We start from the raw sequence: 16049 nt of genomic DNA on the forward strand, positions 1-16049 counted from the left end.
AAAATACCATAATAAGTGTTGTAAAAGGGGAGGACTCATATGACAGAGCTTGAAGGAAAAGTGGGACATCACGGGAGGCAGGTTCCCCCGTGGACGTGATTCCATGCAGGCGTGGAGCCCTGCTGCCACCAGCGTGATCCTGAAATATTGAAAACCCGCAAGACAAGTGATACCTTCAACGAAGCCACAAATCAGTGAGCACATCCCATGACAGGGTGTTTAAAGACCAAAAGAAAAAAAACAGAGGCAGAATTCCCCTAATAACTCTGCCACATAGTGACCACCACCGAGTGATCCAACGGACGCGTCATGGATGAGGGAGATTCGGAATTGTGTTCAGTAAGGGACGCGGCTTCTAAGCTATTCGATATTCTCCACACCCACTGTTTGGAATCAGACATCTCTATATTAGTTTCAAACCAAACAGTGTTAAAAGTCACATGCTTATACCATCACATACAGGAGTCACAAGAGTTAATGGTATCTGGGGCATCCTTCATGCACTCCTTTAAAATTCTGACCAGTTACTCTCTTAACATATGTCCGTTCACCAGTTCATACATTTTACAAGTCTAAAAGTAAGTCATATTCTTCTACTAAAAAAAATGAGCAATAAAAAGGTTTAATTATCATGAATTCCTATACATTTTGGAAATTAACTTTTAAAGTTCAGCAAAACATTAGGTACTTAACAACATGTACGTGATCTGTCCAATAGTTTAAATTGATAAGAATTACTCCATGTCTTAGGAATAATTTCCTCGAGTCCCCAGAGTACTGAACCTCGGTTTCATCACCTTCTTAAATTCAGACTTTATCCATGCAAACTGGGAAGCTCAAATCTCATATGTAGTGAAAAGAGGCCATGGTCTTTACAGTGCAGTAACCGTTCATTATCCCAGGGGAGGGAAGAGGCAGAAATGGAGCTGAGGCCAAGGCGTTTCTGGAGGGCGCCAGCACATTTAAACTCACAGAAGGCACTTGAGGGGCTTTGAGGGGCTTTGAGGGGCTTTGCAACCAATGTTTTCTGTGACAAGGGGAAACTTTGTAAACAACTGTAAAAGGTGGCTCCAACACCATGAAGCTTCCTGTTTCACTCAAAAGGCCACACTCAGTATATAAAAATGGGGTAAGATGCTAATATATTAAACAATTTATCAACATTTAAAATTATAGATATCTTACAAAAACCTGTGATAAAAATTATTTCTTCCAACAGGAAATAAACACAACAGTATAAAAGGCCTCTTAATTAGCACATACTAGCTGGGAGAGGGGGAAAGGAAGCCTTAGACCTGAGGTCCAAAAGCTTCAGAACAGCCGGGCGCAGTGGCTCATGCCTGTAATCCCAGCACTTTGGGAGGCTGAGGCAGGTGGATCCGTGGTGGCTCATGCCTGTAATCCCAGCACTTTGGGAGGCTGAGGCAGGTGGATCACGAGGTCAGGAGTTTGAGACCAGCCTGGCCAGCATGGTAAAACCCCGTCCCTACTAAAAAAAATACAAAAAATTAGCTGGGCGTGGTGGCACGTGCCTGTAATCCCAGCTACTCTGAGGCTGAGGCAGGAGAATTGCTTGAACCCGGGAGGTGGAGGCTGCAGTGAGCCGAGATCGCACCACTGCACTCCAGCCTAGGTGACAAAGCGAGACTCCATCTCAAAAAATTAAAAAAAGCTTTATAACATAAAGCATTCCTTCCTAATTAAACTTCATGCACATTTGTAACACTGAAATATTTTTAATATTAAAATGTTCAATATTTTCTTAGTTCAAGGCCAGTGAGAGAGAAGGCTCACACTGCTCACATTCTGTAGTGTGTCATTCAGGGTCATGCATCACACCCACTGTGCTTACGGCGCTTTCACTGAACAAGACGTTCGGTTGTGCTTCTTCCATGAATTCATAAATTAAAAGGTCAGTACTCAATGCCGGGTTACAGCGTCTGAGATTCATTCACGAAATGACAGGATGCTGATCTGGTTGCAGATGTGGTCTGAGTCTCCAAGGATAAATGGCTCTTGGGATATGGTTGCTATGACAATGTTGTTGCTAGGATAATTCCAAGGATCACAAGCAAAATAATTACACAAATAATAATGAATATCATTTTCTGCAAGATAAAGAAAAACATTAATTTGCAATGTATCAAAGAAATCAACAATGTCATCTGCTAACTAAATCCTTCTGGGATTTGGGATAGTTTAAAAAATATATCCAGGGGGCCGGGCGTGGTGGCTCAAGCCTGTAATCCCAGCACTTTGGGAGACCGAAACGGGTGGATCACAAGGTCAGGAGATCGAGACCATCCTGGCTAACACGGTGAAACCCCATCTCTACTAAAAAATACAAAAAACTAGCTGGGCGAGGTGGCGGCGCCTGTAGTCCCAGCTACTCGGGAGGCTGAGGCAAGAGAATGGCGTGAACCCAGGAGGCGGAGCTTGCAGTGAGCCGAGATCCGGCCACTGCACTCCAGCCTGGGCGACAGAGCGAGACTCCATCTCAAATAAATAAATAAATAAATAAAAAATATCTCCATCATCAAGAAAGGACTCCTCCTTGTCATAGAAAAGAATGTGCTCTCAGCTCACTGTAACCTCCGCCTCCCGGGTTCAAGCGATTCTCCTGCCTCAGCCTCCCGAGTAGCTGGGATTACAGGCACCCGCCACCATACCCAGCTAATTTTTGTATTTTTAGTAGAGACAGGGTTTCAGCATGTTGGCCAGGATAGTCTCCATCTCTTGACCTCATGATCCACCCACCTCAGCCTCCCAAAGTGCTGGGATTACAGGTGTGAGCCACCATGCCCGGCCAACACTTTCTTTTAATCATAATAAAACTCCAGGATTGCTGTTAATTGGATGAATTACAGATCTTTTTAAAACTTTACAGGAATTTCTTGTTGGCTGAAAAATCCTATTTTTTCTTTCTTTCCTGAAAGGAGGTGTCACTCTGTTGCCGAGGCTGAAGGGCAGTGGTGCAGACATGGCTCCCTGCAAACACATCCTCCTGGGCTCAAGCAATCCTCCCACCTCAGTGTCCCAAGGAGCTAGGATGACAGACATACACCACCATGCCCGGCTAATTAAAAAATACGTTTTTAAGAGATAGGGTTTTGCTATGTTGCTCAGACTAGTCTCGAACTCTTGGGTTCAAGGGATCTTCCTGCCTTGGCCTCCTGAAGTGCTGGGATTACAGGCATGAGCCACTGCACCTGGCCTTATCTATTTTTTACATTTAAATGTGACGAACATGTGTAAGAAATCAACAAGACATTCATTCATTCTTCTACTGCATTGATGGTCTCAAAGCAGGGCGCGACACAGCATTTAACTTTTTTAAAATTAACAAGTATCCTCACACAAGGGAAAGCAAGACCACCTTTGGCTTAATTAATGGAGTCTCCTCCAGGAAGCTTGTCTGAGGGAAGGGAAGGAAGACACGGCAGGAGGCACCGCGCTGTAGGACTCTGAGTTCTCTTTTTGAAAAGCAGAGATCAAGATCCATCATTTTAATGACAGTTTCAAATGTATGAGTGCTTTTACCTAAGAAATCCTGTTTACTGAGCCTGGACAGCTCTAACACTGCGGGCTCAGTCAGTTATGCAGGGTTTGTCAAGAGGCCCATGGCAGGCCCCGGTGAGCCTCCCAGTGACTCCTCACCACCAGGGAGAGCTGCCTGCAGGAGGGCCCCTCCCTGGAATTCTAGTTCCCTGTTAACATCACGCACATTTCCCACAAAGCCCCAGCCACTCTCTCATCCTCTACATGCGCTCCTATGCCCCTCTCTCAGCACCTTCCTAGAAAAACCTCTTCTTCCTTTCTCTGTGATGCCTTCCCTCCCTCCAGAGGGAGGCACGCCCTCGCGCTCAGCAGGTGAGTGTGCTGGGGCCTCCTCCAGTCAGCTCCATGCAGCGCTCTCATCTCCTGCCGCTGTTGCGCTGCCTGCCACGCGTCTGGGTGCTTGACGTGTGTGCACTTTCCTGCCACATCTGGCTTTCAGGATGACTGTCAGCTACATGGAGTCCAGGGTGCAGGACCCAGGAGTCATTTAATCTCCTGGTGACAGCGAGAGTGGAGAGGCACACCCTGGAGAGTCCAGCTCCAGGTCTGGGCCAGGGCCCTCTCACCGACTAAGACTCCGCCTGTCTCCTTAAAGCAGCGCATCCCACCCATGCTCCCACCCATGCTCCGGGGTGACGGGCCTGCACCTGGCACACCCTGCAGGGAGGGGCCGCACCCAGCCCCAGGAAGGCCAATTGCTAAAGGATGAAAGGCTATGTTAATATTTTAAAAGTGAAATTAAGGACCTTAACCACTGCCTTCCTATGCAAAGATAACTGCTGGTATTCATTTTGGTCTGTTTTTTATGAATGAGGATCCTTCTGTGTTCATTCTTATTTACATACACTAGGGTGAAATGGCCAGCCAGGCCCAGGGCACAGGACTTGAAGCCCCACTCCCCAGGGGTCACACTGAGAGAAGCCTTCTTTTAGTCAGCCTCGATGCCAAGTAGTGCCCATGAAAAGTAGCGCATTTCACTGTGTCCAAGCTAAAAATTGTAATTTTATCTTTAGTGTAACCACATTAAACTAACCATATTATAGTATTAGGAAAAAACTCAGAAAGTACATGTTAGAATCATGAAAATATTGAAAAATACCACTATAACAATGAAGAAAAATCACATGTACAATATGTTCAGCAGAGCTCAGAAGAAAAAAAATAGAACATCTTGCCTAATAAACATCCTACACAAACATCCTGCCTAATAAAAATAGAGTGTAAGAGAGTTCTGACTGCCAAATAATGGAATGTTAACACACGCAGCATCCCAGAGCTCCATATGCAGGAATTCCAGGTGTAATTCTGTGGCTTGTGCATAAATGTCAGAACACTAACTTGAAAACTTATCATCTGGTAACTGCGTATGGTGAACGTAACAGATGCTCACATTAAGATATCAATCTTTTGTTTTGAGACGGTCCCGCTCTGTCACCCAGGCTGGAGTGCCGTGGTGCGATCTAGGCTCACTCTAGCCTCGACCTCCCCAGACTCAGGTGATCCTCCTGCCTCGGCCTCTGGAGTAGCTGGGACTATAGGTGTGTGTGCCACCATGCCCAATTAGTTTTTGGATTTTGTTTTTTTTTTTTTTTCTGTAGAGACAGGGTGTTGCCATGTTGAAGGAATAAATCTTACAGATTACAAAGCAGTAGTGAGACTTAACTATGCTCGTGATTCCTTTCTGCTGTATGTTAACTTTTTTAAAAGCCTTAGGTGACTATCAAGTCTGCAGTCACTTCCATAACCCAAGAATAAATTCATCAAGGATGACTTGCCACACTCTAGACACCTGGGGACATTTCACAATTGTCTAATACAAGAATTATGCCAAACAAACACTTACAGAGAAATCCCCGCTGTGTCCAACTGTAACACACTGACAGCATTCCCACTTCAGGGCTAGTGCCAGGAGGGCTCCCAATGCGTGAGAGAACCAGGGGGAACCACAAAGCCCGCTGGAGTTTAGGAAAGGTGGCACTCACACCGTGAGCAAAGGCAATGATTCTTTCAATCAACTGGAATTTTATATTCAGAATTCTTTAAGAATTAACAGGCATGCTAACCAAATATAATACATAAGTTTCCTTTTAATATTAAAGAAAATATTTTTAAATAAAATAGATGCTGCCAAAGAGAAAGGTCAAAGGATTTTCCTTTCGGTCAATGTTTTTCTGAGCATGAATTCATGCCCTCAATTCCACAGTAAAATGATGCGTTAATGGATTTCATAAAGTACGTTTCAGTGTTGCCAATTACTCTAAAAGTTAAAACTCAGGAGACAAAACACTACAAGTTTTGTAACTGAGAATTAATCTTCACTGATATTTCTATGACATTTAATGAAGGACCCACTACCTGTAAAGAGCTAATGGTCTCCTTAGATCAAAAACCAAAGATTCAGGCTGAGTACAATGGCTCATGTCTGTCTATGATCCCAGCACTTCGGGAGGCCGAGGGCCAGGAATTCGAGACCAGCCTGGGCAATACAGAGAGTTTGCATCTCTACTAAAAATAATTTTTTTAAAAATTAGCCAGGTGTGGTGGTGCATGTCTGTAGTCCCAGCTACTCGGGAGGCTGAGGTAGGAGGATAGTTTGAGCCCAGGGGGTCAAGGCTGCGGTGAGCCATGATCATGCCACTGCATTCCAGCCTGGGTGACAGAGCAAGACCCTGTCTCAAAAAAACTTTTAAAAACAGGATAAGAAGGTAGCCTTGGTTTAAAAATGAGTTACCACCCAGCCTATGCTTGTTCTCGGCAAACACAGTGGCTGGGCACTAGAATCAGCACACAGGCAGATGTATCACTGGACAGTTATCTGTACTGCGTGGCGGGCAAGCTTTTATTAGTTTTATGTCTATTACAATTAAGCAAACACTGTTACTGGTTAATTGCAAACGTTAATAAGTAAATTAGCTGATGAGTTACTTACTCCCACCCTGGCGGAGAGGCATGCACACTGACGTTATCCACACCATCATTTGCCAACTGACAAGCCAATAATTAGAGCGATTATGGCAACCAGAACCACTGACACAGCAATAATTATCCACTTTTTCTGTCAAAGAAAAGCAAGCTGATTACATCATGCATGGTTAATTTCATATTGCCACATTAAAAGACATCCTTCATTCAAAATAAAACGACCTGACCGGGTGCAGTGGCTCACGCCTGTAATCCCAGCACTTCAGGAGTCTAAGGCAGGTGGATCACCTGAGGTCAGGGGTTTGAGACCAGCCTGGCCAACATGGCAAAACCCTGTCTCTACTAAAAATACAAAAATCAGCTGGGCATGTGTCTGTAATCTCGGCTACTCAGGAGGCTGCGGCAGAAGAATCACTTGAACCCAGGAGGCAGAGGTTGGAGAGAACGAGGATCATGTCACTGCACTCCAGCCTGGGCGACAGAACAAGACTCCATCTCAAAAAAATAATAACAAAATAAAATAAAGCCAAACACCCATCAGAACTCACTTTAGAAGCTAGGTTACAGGACACTGCTTAATCCTGTTGGGCGATTTCCTGAGAGGGTGACTTAATAAGGTCAGACTTGGAGATAAGCTGCTATGTAACTGTTATTTCAGGTTTCATCCATGGGGACAGCACGACCATGTTATTTTGCCACATTTCTGATGACTGAGACATGCAGTTAGTCTTCCGCATGTACAGAGTATGGGCCTGCTAGCTCAGTGGCGGAGAGCCCCACTGCCTCTTCAGGAAACCCTACACGCTCAGCACTCGGCCTTTTGCTCCTTCTTTTATGTTCTTGGTGGTTACTTCTTCACTGCTCCTGACATAGCACACAGAAAAAAAAAAAAAAAAAAAAAAACCTCTTCTACAAACGGTGCCTGGCCTCCCTCCGAGGGCCACATGGCTCCCTAGGAATAAATGCAGGACACTAGGAGTGGGGACGACCCACACCTGAGCCAGGGGCAGCAGCAAAGCATCTGAGTGGCAAGGGGACAGGTAGGCAAACCAGGAGGGTTCCATTAGCAGGCATCTAATCAAAAAGACAGTGTCATTTCTGAAACAGGCATCACGTCTCTGACCAGTTTACACGCCAGGTACCGTACAGACCCCAAGCACCTCACAGAGCCAGGCTTGCTCATCCACAGGGGAGAACGAAACCGTTTACACACCCCCCACCTTCCTCCTTTGTAAAACCAATGGACTTTCACTATCGTTTTCACAGGACTGATGTGTTCAGGTCATGGAGAAACGAACGGGGCTGCCTTCTTTTAATGAAGCTGACTTAGGCCTGGAACTAAGTTAAGCACTTTATACAGGTATCTCTTCACCTCAATTTACATTAGGGGCCAATTGTTTTAAAGCAATAAATGAAATAACGTGAGAAACCATGTCTGGCATTTCAGAGATGAGGAGCATACTTAGACATACCCAGGAAAAGGGGAGGGTGTGCCCTGGCAGCTGAGCCTGCAGCCCCAGGGTGTGAGTGAGGGTATGGCCTGGCACCTGAGCCTGCAGCCCAGGGGTGTAAGCAGAGGGTGTGGCCTGGCGGCTGAGCCTGCAGCCCCAGGGTGTAAGCAGAGGGTGTGGCCTGGCGGCTGAGCCTGCAACCCAGGGATGTAAGTGGAGGGTGTGCCCTGGCCACTGAGCCTGCAGCCCCGGGGTGCGTCTCAGGCCCATCGACTGGAGGTGCATCCACACACACAGTCTCACTCCATTTGTTCCTAACTCGGTGAAAATCTCTCTTTACAGAACTTCTGCTGACATCACACTGAGCCGTCAGCCTCTGAGAAAGGCACCGTGCCCCCACAGCGGTCTTCAGGCAGCGTGAGTGGATACCCAAGCCGGGCTGGGTGCTTGGGTATTCATCTTTCTCCACACTGGAGAGAAACGGCCAGGCAGGGACACACAGTGAGATGCACAGGGCCCAAGTCACTTGGTGGAAATGAGCGTTGTGGTTTCCTAAGTTTGCTCAGAAGAGCTTTCATTCACGCATGATACTCTTTAAATTCAAAGATATTAAAACTCATTTAGAAAGCTCACATCATCCTCAGCATCTCTGTGTATTAGCACAAGGAGGTGACAATGTGGAAAACCCATAACCTCTGCAGCGTCAGAGGCACTATGATAAAATGCCTAAGTTAGGAGAATACGTTTTAAATTTTTGCCCCGTAACAAAAAAATCACACAGGGTTCCCTGAACCCTTTTAAATGCAAAGTCTGTGCATCTTAAGTGAAAGGGGCTCCCTTCTTTTGAGAATCCCTTTAAGTGGGTGCTACCTAAGATTGCAGGTCCACGGTCTCAAATAATTCTCTTCTTTCCTCCAAACCAAGAATTCACAAATAACCTAAATAAAAAATCAGTGTTCATTGCATCAAATGTGTAGCCAACAATCTGGTGCCAGGCGCCGTGGCTCACTCCCAAAGTGCCTGTAATCCCAGCAGTTTGGAAGGCGGAGATGGGCAGATCACTTGAGGTCAGGAGTTCGAGACCAGCCTGGCCAACACGGTGAAACCCTATCTCTACTAAAAATACAAAATTAGCCTGGCATGGTGGCCGGTGCCTGTAATCCCAGCTACTCAGGAGGCTGAGGCATGAGAATCACTTGAACCCGGGAGGCGGAGGTTGCGGTGAGCCGAGATCACTCCATTGCACTCTACTAGCCTGGGCAACAAGAGCGAAACTCCAATCCAAAAAAAAAGAAAAAGTGCTGGGATTGCAGGCATGAGCCACCACATCCAGTACTGGGGTTTTAATTACTTAGAACACAAAAGGGTTTATACTACAAATAATTCATCCAATAAACTTTTTAAAATTTTTAGCAAAAAGAATTATTTCCATTTTTAAACAATTATTTTAAATTGAATATTTAAATTGAATATTTAAAACAAAACATTTATTTAATTAATTATTTCTTGGAATACTTTTCAGGCAGGCTTACATCAATGTATCACAACTTGAAACCAAATAAAGAGAAAAACGCAGCTTAATTCTTCCAAGCCAAACTCACCCTTCTTGCCTTGCTCTGATATTTGATAGCTTTTTTTGTTTCTTCTTTAGCGTGTTCTACATAGTCTGTGGCATTCATAACGTTTCTTTCTATGTTGTTGATCATTTCACCCTTAAAACAAAAGTTTCAAACTTAGAAGACATTTTCAAATGGCTTAATTATGTATCTTTAAGACAACCATAGAACAAAGGTTTTATGTAAACATGATGTGCATGTAATGGATACTGAGGGTTTTTTTCACATTTACAGAAAGATAAAAGATGAGGCCATTATACATGTGCCGGTGCAAAGCAATCAAAACTCAACTTATATTTTAAAAAGAATGGAAAGGAAAGGGCCGCCATGTTGATAATTAAAGGCATCTCAAGTCAATTCTGAGATACCTTTGGCACGCAGACACTGCGACAGACGGGCAGGGGGAGGAGGCAGCCCGCTTTCGGTTGAACTAGTATCTTACCATTATGCAGACAGACAATGTACAAAGAATGACATCTTTTTCACAAAGTACAAAATTGTAACTACTTCTTTAAATCAGTACACTGAGCACAGCTCACATCTGACACTCGGCTGACTACATCAATGAGCAAAATGTAAACAGAGGTGAATTCAGCAAAGTGTGAGGGAGAAAACGTATTACCTGGTTTTCTGTCCACAGACACAACCTGCAGCAGTGAATCGTAAAGCATTGAAGAATGACGGACAGTTAACTCACTCAGTCACAAACTTCAACTTACTAGTAAGCTCTGACTATGCAAACATTTGCATTAGATGAGTCAATATAATGTAATATCAACAGACTTCTAAAAGGAAACAGTGAAACAAAGCCAGGGATACAGCCATTTTTCTAACCGAGCTTAATGCAATGCATTTGGTATAGAGCAATTACAACTGAAGTCTAAGGTACTACAAAAGCTTTAGTAATTACAGAAATCATCTCTCATTCTTTCTGGCCAGCTGGTTTCCTTTGGAATGCTTCCTGGAAATAAGTAGCCAACGGTAATCAGACTCCCCACACTCCACTTCTCATATCGTGAATAGCAATGGGGCCCCCCAAATCAAAAAGGAGTAAGATCGTTCTATCCCTGCCCTCTGTGTAGCTGTTGGTTTCCTCTAGCAAATGCTTAGAAATACAAACATTAGCCGGGCATGGTGGTGCACACCTGTGGTCCCAGCTGCTCGGGAGGCTGAGGTGAGAGAATTGCTCGAGGCCAGGAGGCAGAGGTTGCAGTGAGCCAAGACTGTACCACTGCACTCCAACTTGGGTAACAGAGCAAGACCCCGTCTCAAAAAAAAAAAAAAAAAAAAAAAAGGCATGGTGCCTGAGTTTTTCACACACATTCTCATGATAAAGTTCCTCGAAATGAACAGTGTTTCTTAACAAGGTTGGTGAGGCAGGCAGGAACAATTCTGTGTGTGGGTGGATTCCTATCCCACCTTACACAATCCAGGCAGTCCGAGAAAATAAGCCCATCAGATGTGAACCTATTTAGGGGACGACTGCAGCCAAAACAGATCCTGAAACCAGCCTCAGGAGGAGTGAGGAAACCATTTTCTTAGGATGGTTCGATACAAATGCTTCCACTTCACCTGGCGGTCAGCTGAATCCTAACCAACAACAGAGTCCTATCTCCATGGTGTTTGAAAAATAGGGAGAGGACCTTATTCAAAGGCAAAGAGCGAGTGTGAACATCCCCACGCACATCACGGAGCATGTGAACTGTGATCCATCCCGTACTTTACATGGAGTTAAATACATACATACATATATACAATTTTTTTTTTTTTTTTTTGGAGACAGGGTCTCAGTCTGTCACCCAGGCTGGAGTGTAGTGGCGTGACCATAGCTCACCACAGCCTTGAACTCACGGGCATAAACAATCCTCCCACCTCAACCTCCCAAAGGAGTTTTCCATTTTTTAAGAATTGCATTAACTCTTCAGTTCACTCAGAAGGGCCTTTCCACTCCTGCTGTCACTCCCTGTCTGTGTTACTGGGCAGATGGGAAACCCCGTGTAACAGGCACGAGCTTTTACCTGTGTCATAGATTGTATCCCCACTTGGGGTTGATTCTTTCAGACATTTCTCCTAGTTATTACTGTAATATATGCTCCTTGCAGACAATCTGAAAATAAGTACTTTTAGAGAAGATTAAAATTCCCATAGTCTCACTGCCAATACGCTGTTTGATATACGCCTTTCCTTCTGTGAATACTGTTTTATGGAGCTGAGCTCATGCCACATGTTTGCATTTATGTATTCATACATATGCACGGACATACAAAGAAGATCTTTGTATCTCCCTTTTCTCCTAATTCTAGCACACATCTCTGTATATTTCAATGAGAATTCTCCATGAACAAAGTTGAGGTTGCCTGTGGTTGCCTAAAAGGCTGACCTACGAACGCTCCATAATTTAATTCACTGGACCAGTCCCTTCCTGTTAACACTTCGACTGTCAAAGCTGCTTCCAGCATTTCAGCATCACACATAACACTGCAATTAACTTGAATTTGGTGGATTCAAAATAACAGCTTTCCTAGATACATCCACTAGATAGAGTGGGATGCAGTAAGATCTTACACATGACTGGATCTCTCTTGGAGAATGCAAGAGTCTGTAACTACCTGAGTCTCCACAAACATAGCCATGTCCATGAACATCTCATGCAACTCTCTGATGCTGGTCTCCAGCTTCATGATGTCCTTGTGACGTGACTCGATTTCATTGAGAGCTTGTCTAGTAATTTGTGAATCTGATATAATCTTGGAAAAACAAAAATAAAAGAGAATATTAATAAACTGACGATGGGTTTGGGAGTTAAAGGGTTTTTAGAAAGCTCTGTCTACAGAAGAGGATATGGAGCCACAGGGCCGTGCCCCGACTCACGTCGGAAATGAAGATGGACGGCTTCCCGCTCTCCAGCATCTCTTCCAGCTCGTCATCTGTGGTGGTTCTCCCAGCTGAAAGACCCGCAACCACAGCCCCACTCAGAACGCAGCACAATTTAAAAACAAGGCCGTTTGCAACCATAAGTTAGCAACTACAGTCGTAGTTGTTAGCATTTTTCAATAATTTTTTTAAACCTTTTCTTAAGCAGATATTGACAATGAGAAATGAACCTAAGATTGAGACGCAGGAAGAACTAAAAACACTCCAAAAAACTTTATGCTACGAACAACACAATTTCATTTTAATATTAGTGAGAAACAACTGCAGAAAGGAAATCGGTAAACAATGTTCTGGCACACTGGTTTCCCTAAGAGTTTAACTCTGCCTCATGTAAAAGGGGGTTAAGCTGAATGTAGCATGTATTAAATGGGGATCAATAAAGTCTATGTAATGAGAGTCAGAAGCCCGAACACTTTCCGTGTTCTGAGAGGGAGGCTTGCTCTGTAGCCCAGGCTGGAGTGCAGTGGCGTGACCTTGGCTCACTGCAACCTCTGCCTCCCAGGTCCCGGTACAAGCAATTATCCTACCTCAGTCTCCTGGGTAGCTGGGATTACAGGCACGCGCCACTATGCCCAGCTAATTTTTGTATTTTTAGTAGAGACAGGGTTTCACCATGTTGGCCAGGATGGTCTTGAGCTCCTGACTTCATGATCCGCCCGCCTCGGCCTCCCAAAGTGCTGGGATTACAGGCATGAGCCACCGCGCAAATGTGTAATGACTTCTAAGAAACATGTACACAGGTTTTTGGAAACCTAACTGTTAATTACTATTTTTCATCGTTTGTGCCACAGAAAACAAAAGAAAATGAATAAATGTCATAATAATTCAAATGTCATCTAAGAAGCAACATTATTCATAATTGCCAAAAAGTGGAAACAATGCAAACGTCTGTCCCCCGATGCCTGTGGGAGCAAACTGCGGTCTAGCCACACGCTGACGCACAATTCAGCCACAAAAAGAAAGGATGCTTTGGGGTTTTGTTGTTTTGTTTTTTGAGACACGGTCTCACTCTGTCGCCCAGGCTGGAGTGCAGGGGCACAATCACAGCTCACTGCAACCTCTTCCTCCTGGGTTCAAGCAATTCTCATGCCTCAGACTCCTGAGTGGCGGGGACTACATGGGTGCGCCACCACGCCCAGCTAATTTTTGTATTTTTTGGTACAGGTGGGGTTTCACCATTTTGGTCAGGCTGGTCTCGAACTCCTGACCTCAAGTGATCTGCTCACCTCAGCCTCCCAAAGTGCTGGGATTACAGGCGTAAGCCACCGTGCCCAGCCTGGGTCTTACTCTGTCATCCAGACTGGAGTGTAGTGGTGTAATCTCAGCTCACTGCTGCCTTGACCTCCTAGGCTCAAGCAACCCTCCTGCCCCAGCCTCCCGAGTGACTGAGATTATAGGCACACACCCCATGCCTAGTTTATTTTTTATTTTATTTTATTTTTTTTTTTACAGACGGGGTCTTGCTATGTTGTCAAGCTGGTCTTGAACTCCTGGCCTCAAGTAATCCTCCCACCCTGGATTCCCAACCAACGTGTTGGGATTAGTATACATGTGAGCCACCGCATCCCACCCACCCCATGGTGAAACCTTGCAAAACCTGTGTTACAGGAAAGAAGCCAGTCACAGAAGAACACACAGCGTATCATTCCGTTTACACGGAACACCCACAGAAGAACACGCAGTGTATCATTCCATTTATACGGAACATCCAAAATGGGAAATGTGCAGGGCTAAAAGGTAGAATGCAGTTGCCTTGGGCTAGGAGAAGAGGAAATGCAGAGTGACTGGTGGTGGGTGTGAAATTTCCTTTTGGTGTGATAAAAGTGTTCTAAAATTGATTGTGTGTGGAAATATACCAAAAACCACTGAATTAATTGTATGCCCCAAATATCATTCACATATTCAGAGATTTACTTCTAAATAAAGTGGTTGAGATGTCATTTAATGAAAAAAGTTTAAAGTTAGCAAACTGCAAAATTTGTTTACTTACACTGTTTTTTGGGAGGTAATTCTCAATCATTTAAAAATCTATATAAGGGCAAACATGGTGGTTTACACGTATAATCCCAGTGCTTTGGGAGACCAAGGTGGAAGGATTGCTTGAGGCTAGGAGTTTGAGACTAGCCTGGACAACATAGCAAGACCCCATCTCTACAAAACATAAAATAAAATAAAATTTTAAAATCTATTCAAAATAGCTCAATAAGGAGATTCTCTCAGTTTTGCTTTGCTTTTTTAAAAACATGAAAAGTGTTTTAAATAATGTAAAATATAATCATCAAAACTAGAAAGTTCAGCTTGGGCAACATAGTGAAAACCTCATCTCTACAAAAAATAAAATTAGCCAGGTGTGGTGGTGTGCTTCTGTGGTCCCACTCGAGAGGCTGAGGTGGGAGGATCCCTGGGAGGCCACAGTAAATGGTTATTACAACACTGCACTCCAGCCTGGGTGACAGAGTGAGACTCTCAAAAAAAAAAAAAAAAAAAAAAAAAACCTAAAAGTTACAGTTCATGTCTCACGTTCACAAAGCTCTTCCCACTGGCTAACTGCTAAGTCTGAGACACAGCCTGGGGTTATGGCATGTGAAATGCAGCGTACGTTCCTAATTCCTTATCCGGAATGCTGAAATCCAAAACATTATGAAACCTGGGTTTTCTCTTAAGCTTGATGTCAATATTCAATGAGTGGCAAAATCTGACCTAAACTGAGTCATGGCTATTTATAATCTTAACTCATCCCACTTACTGTGAATACTCACCTTTCTCTGGAGAGCTCTGTGAATGTGCCTGATTACAGGCTGCCGTCCTAGACTCCACCTGGGGAGTACATAATACACCTCTTATACATCGTACTGTCTTCCTAAAATCTGAACCGTTCTGAACTCTGAAACACACACAGCCCCAGCCATTCCAGAGAAAGCACTGTGGGCCTGTCTAACGTGCCCTGGTACAAGAAGAAACTCACTTGCCATTTGAAGAAATAAAGCACACAGCACAGGGAAAGATATCCTGTGATACAAGGTAAGAAGCCTGCCTGACGACAGGGCTGACTGAAGGAAGAAAAAAAGGGGAAAAAATGGTTCTAGGTGCAAGGATTTGGAGAAGACCACTGCAGGAGGACATCCCGCTGTGTGGGCAGAGTGACGCCATCCTGAAGGAAAACTGCCGTGACGACCGATGTTTGACTCGTGCATGCCAAGCTGTTCTGCAACGAGGTCTGAAGACAATGCCTGTGGCGCAGGCAACCTCTCATCAAGATGCTCACCCAGCCTGACCAGTGGTCGCAAGTCTCGTCAAGCAAGTCTGAAGACAGGGCTGGCTGCACGCGTTCTAACCTGAAAGCCTGCTTTATAAAGAACGCTTTCTGGAGGGCAGGCGGCTGTGGGGATCCACCATCTCTGTCTCTTGGGGGCTTGTGTTCGTACGTCCCTATTCAGTGTTTCCTTCCGAGAAACTGGATTTGTTAGCCTCTTTCTTTGGCCTCTCTGCTCGCTCAGCCTTTGGGGGTGAGTTTGCATAGATCTGCTCACTTCGGAATAGCCACATGGAGGGTTTAGAATTTAACAGA

General features: G+C 44.6%; 1 protein-coding gene across 1 annotated transcript in view; it reads right to left on the reverse strand.

Annotated features, from left to right (window-relative positions):
* Positions 1–1623: 1623 nt before the first annotated feature.
* STX2 (syntaxin 2) overlaps positions 1624–16049 on the reverse strand; it is a 50174-nt gene continuing 35748 nt past the window's right edge. Inside the window, exons 7-11 of the mRNA XM_025402419.1 lie at positions 12419–12492; positions 12157–12294; positions 9533–9643; positions 6488–6613; positions 1624–2108 (exon numbers count right to left, since the gene is read on the reverse strand). Coding sequence (XP_025258204.1) covers positions 6533–6613; positions 9533–9643; positions 12157–12294; positions 12419–12492 — 404 coding nt within the window. The 3' untranslated portion in view covers positions 1624–2108; positions 6488–6532. The remainder of the gene's footprint in view (positions 2109–6487; positions 6614–9532; positions 9644–12156; positions 12295–12418; positions 12493–16049) is intronic.

The sequence above is a fragment of the Theropithecus gelada genome, chromosome 11, assembly GCF_003255815.1.
Source record: "Theropithecus gelada isolate Dixy chromosome 11, Tgel_1.0, whole genome shotgun sequence".
NCBI lineage: Eukaryota > Metazoa > Chordata > Mammalia > Primates > Cercopithecidae > Theropithecus > Theropithecus gelada.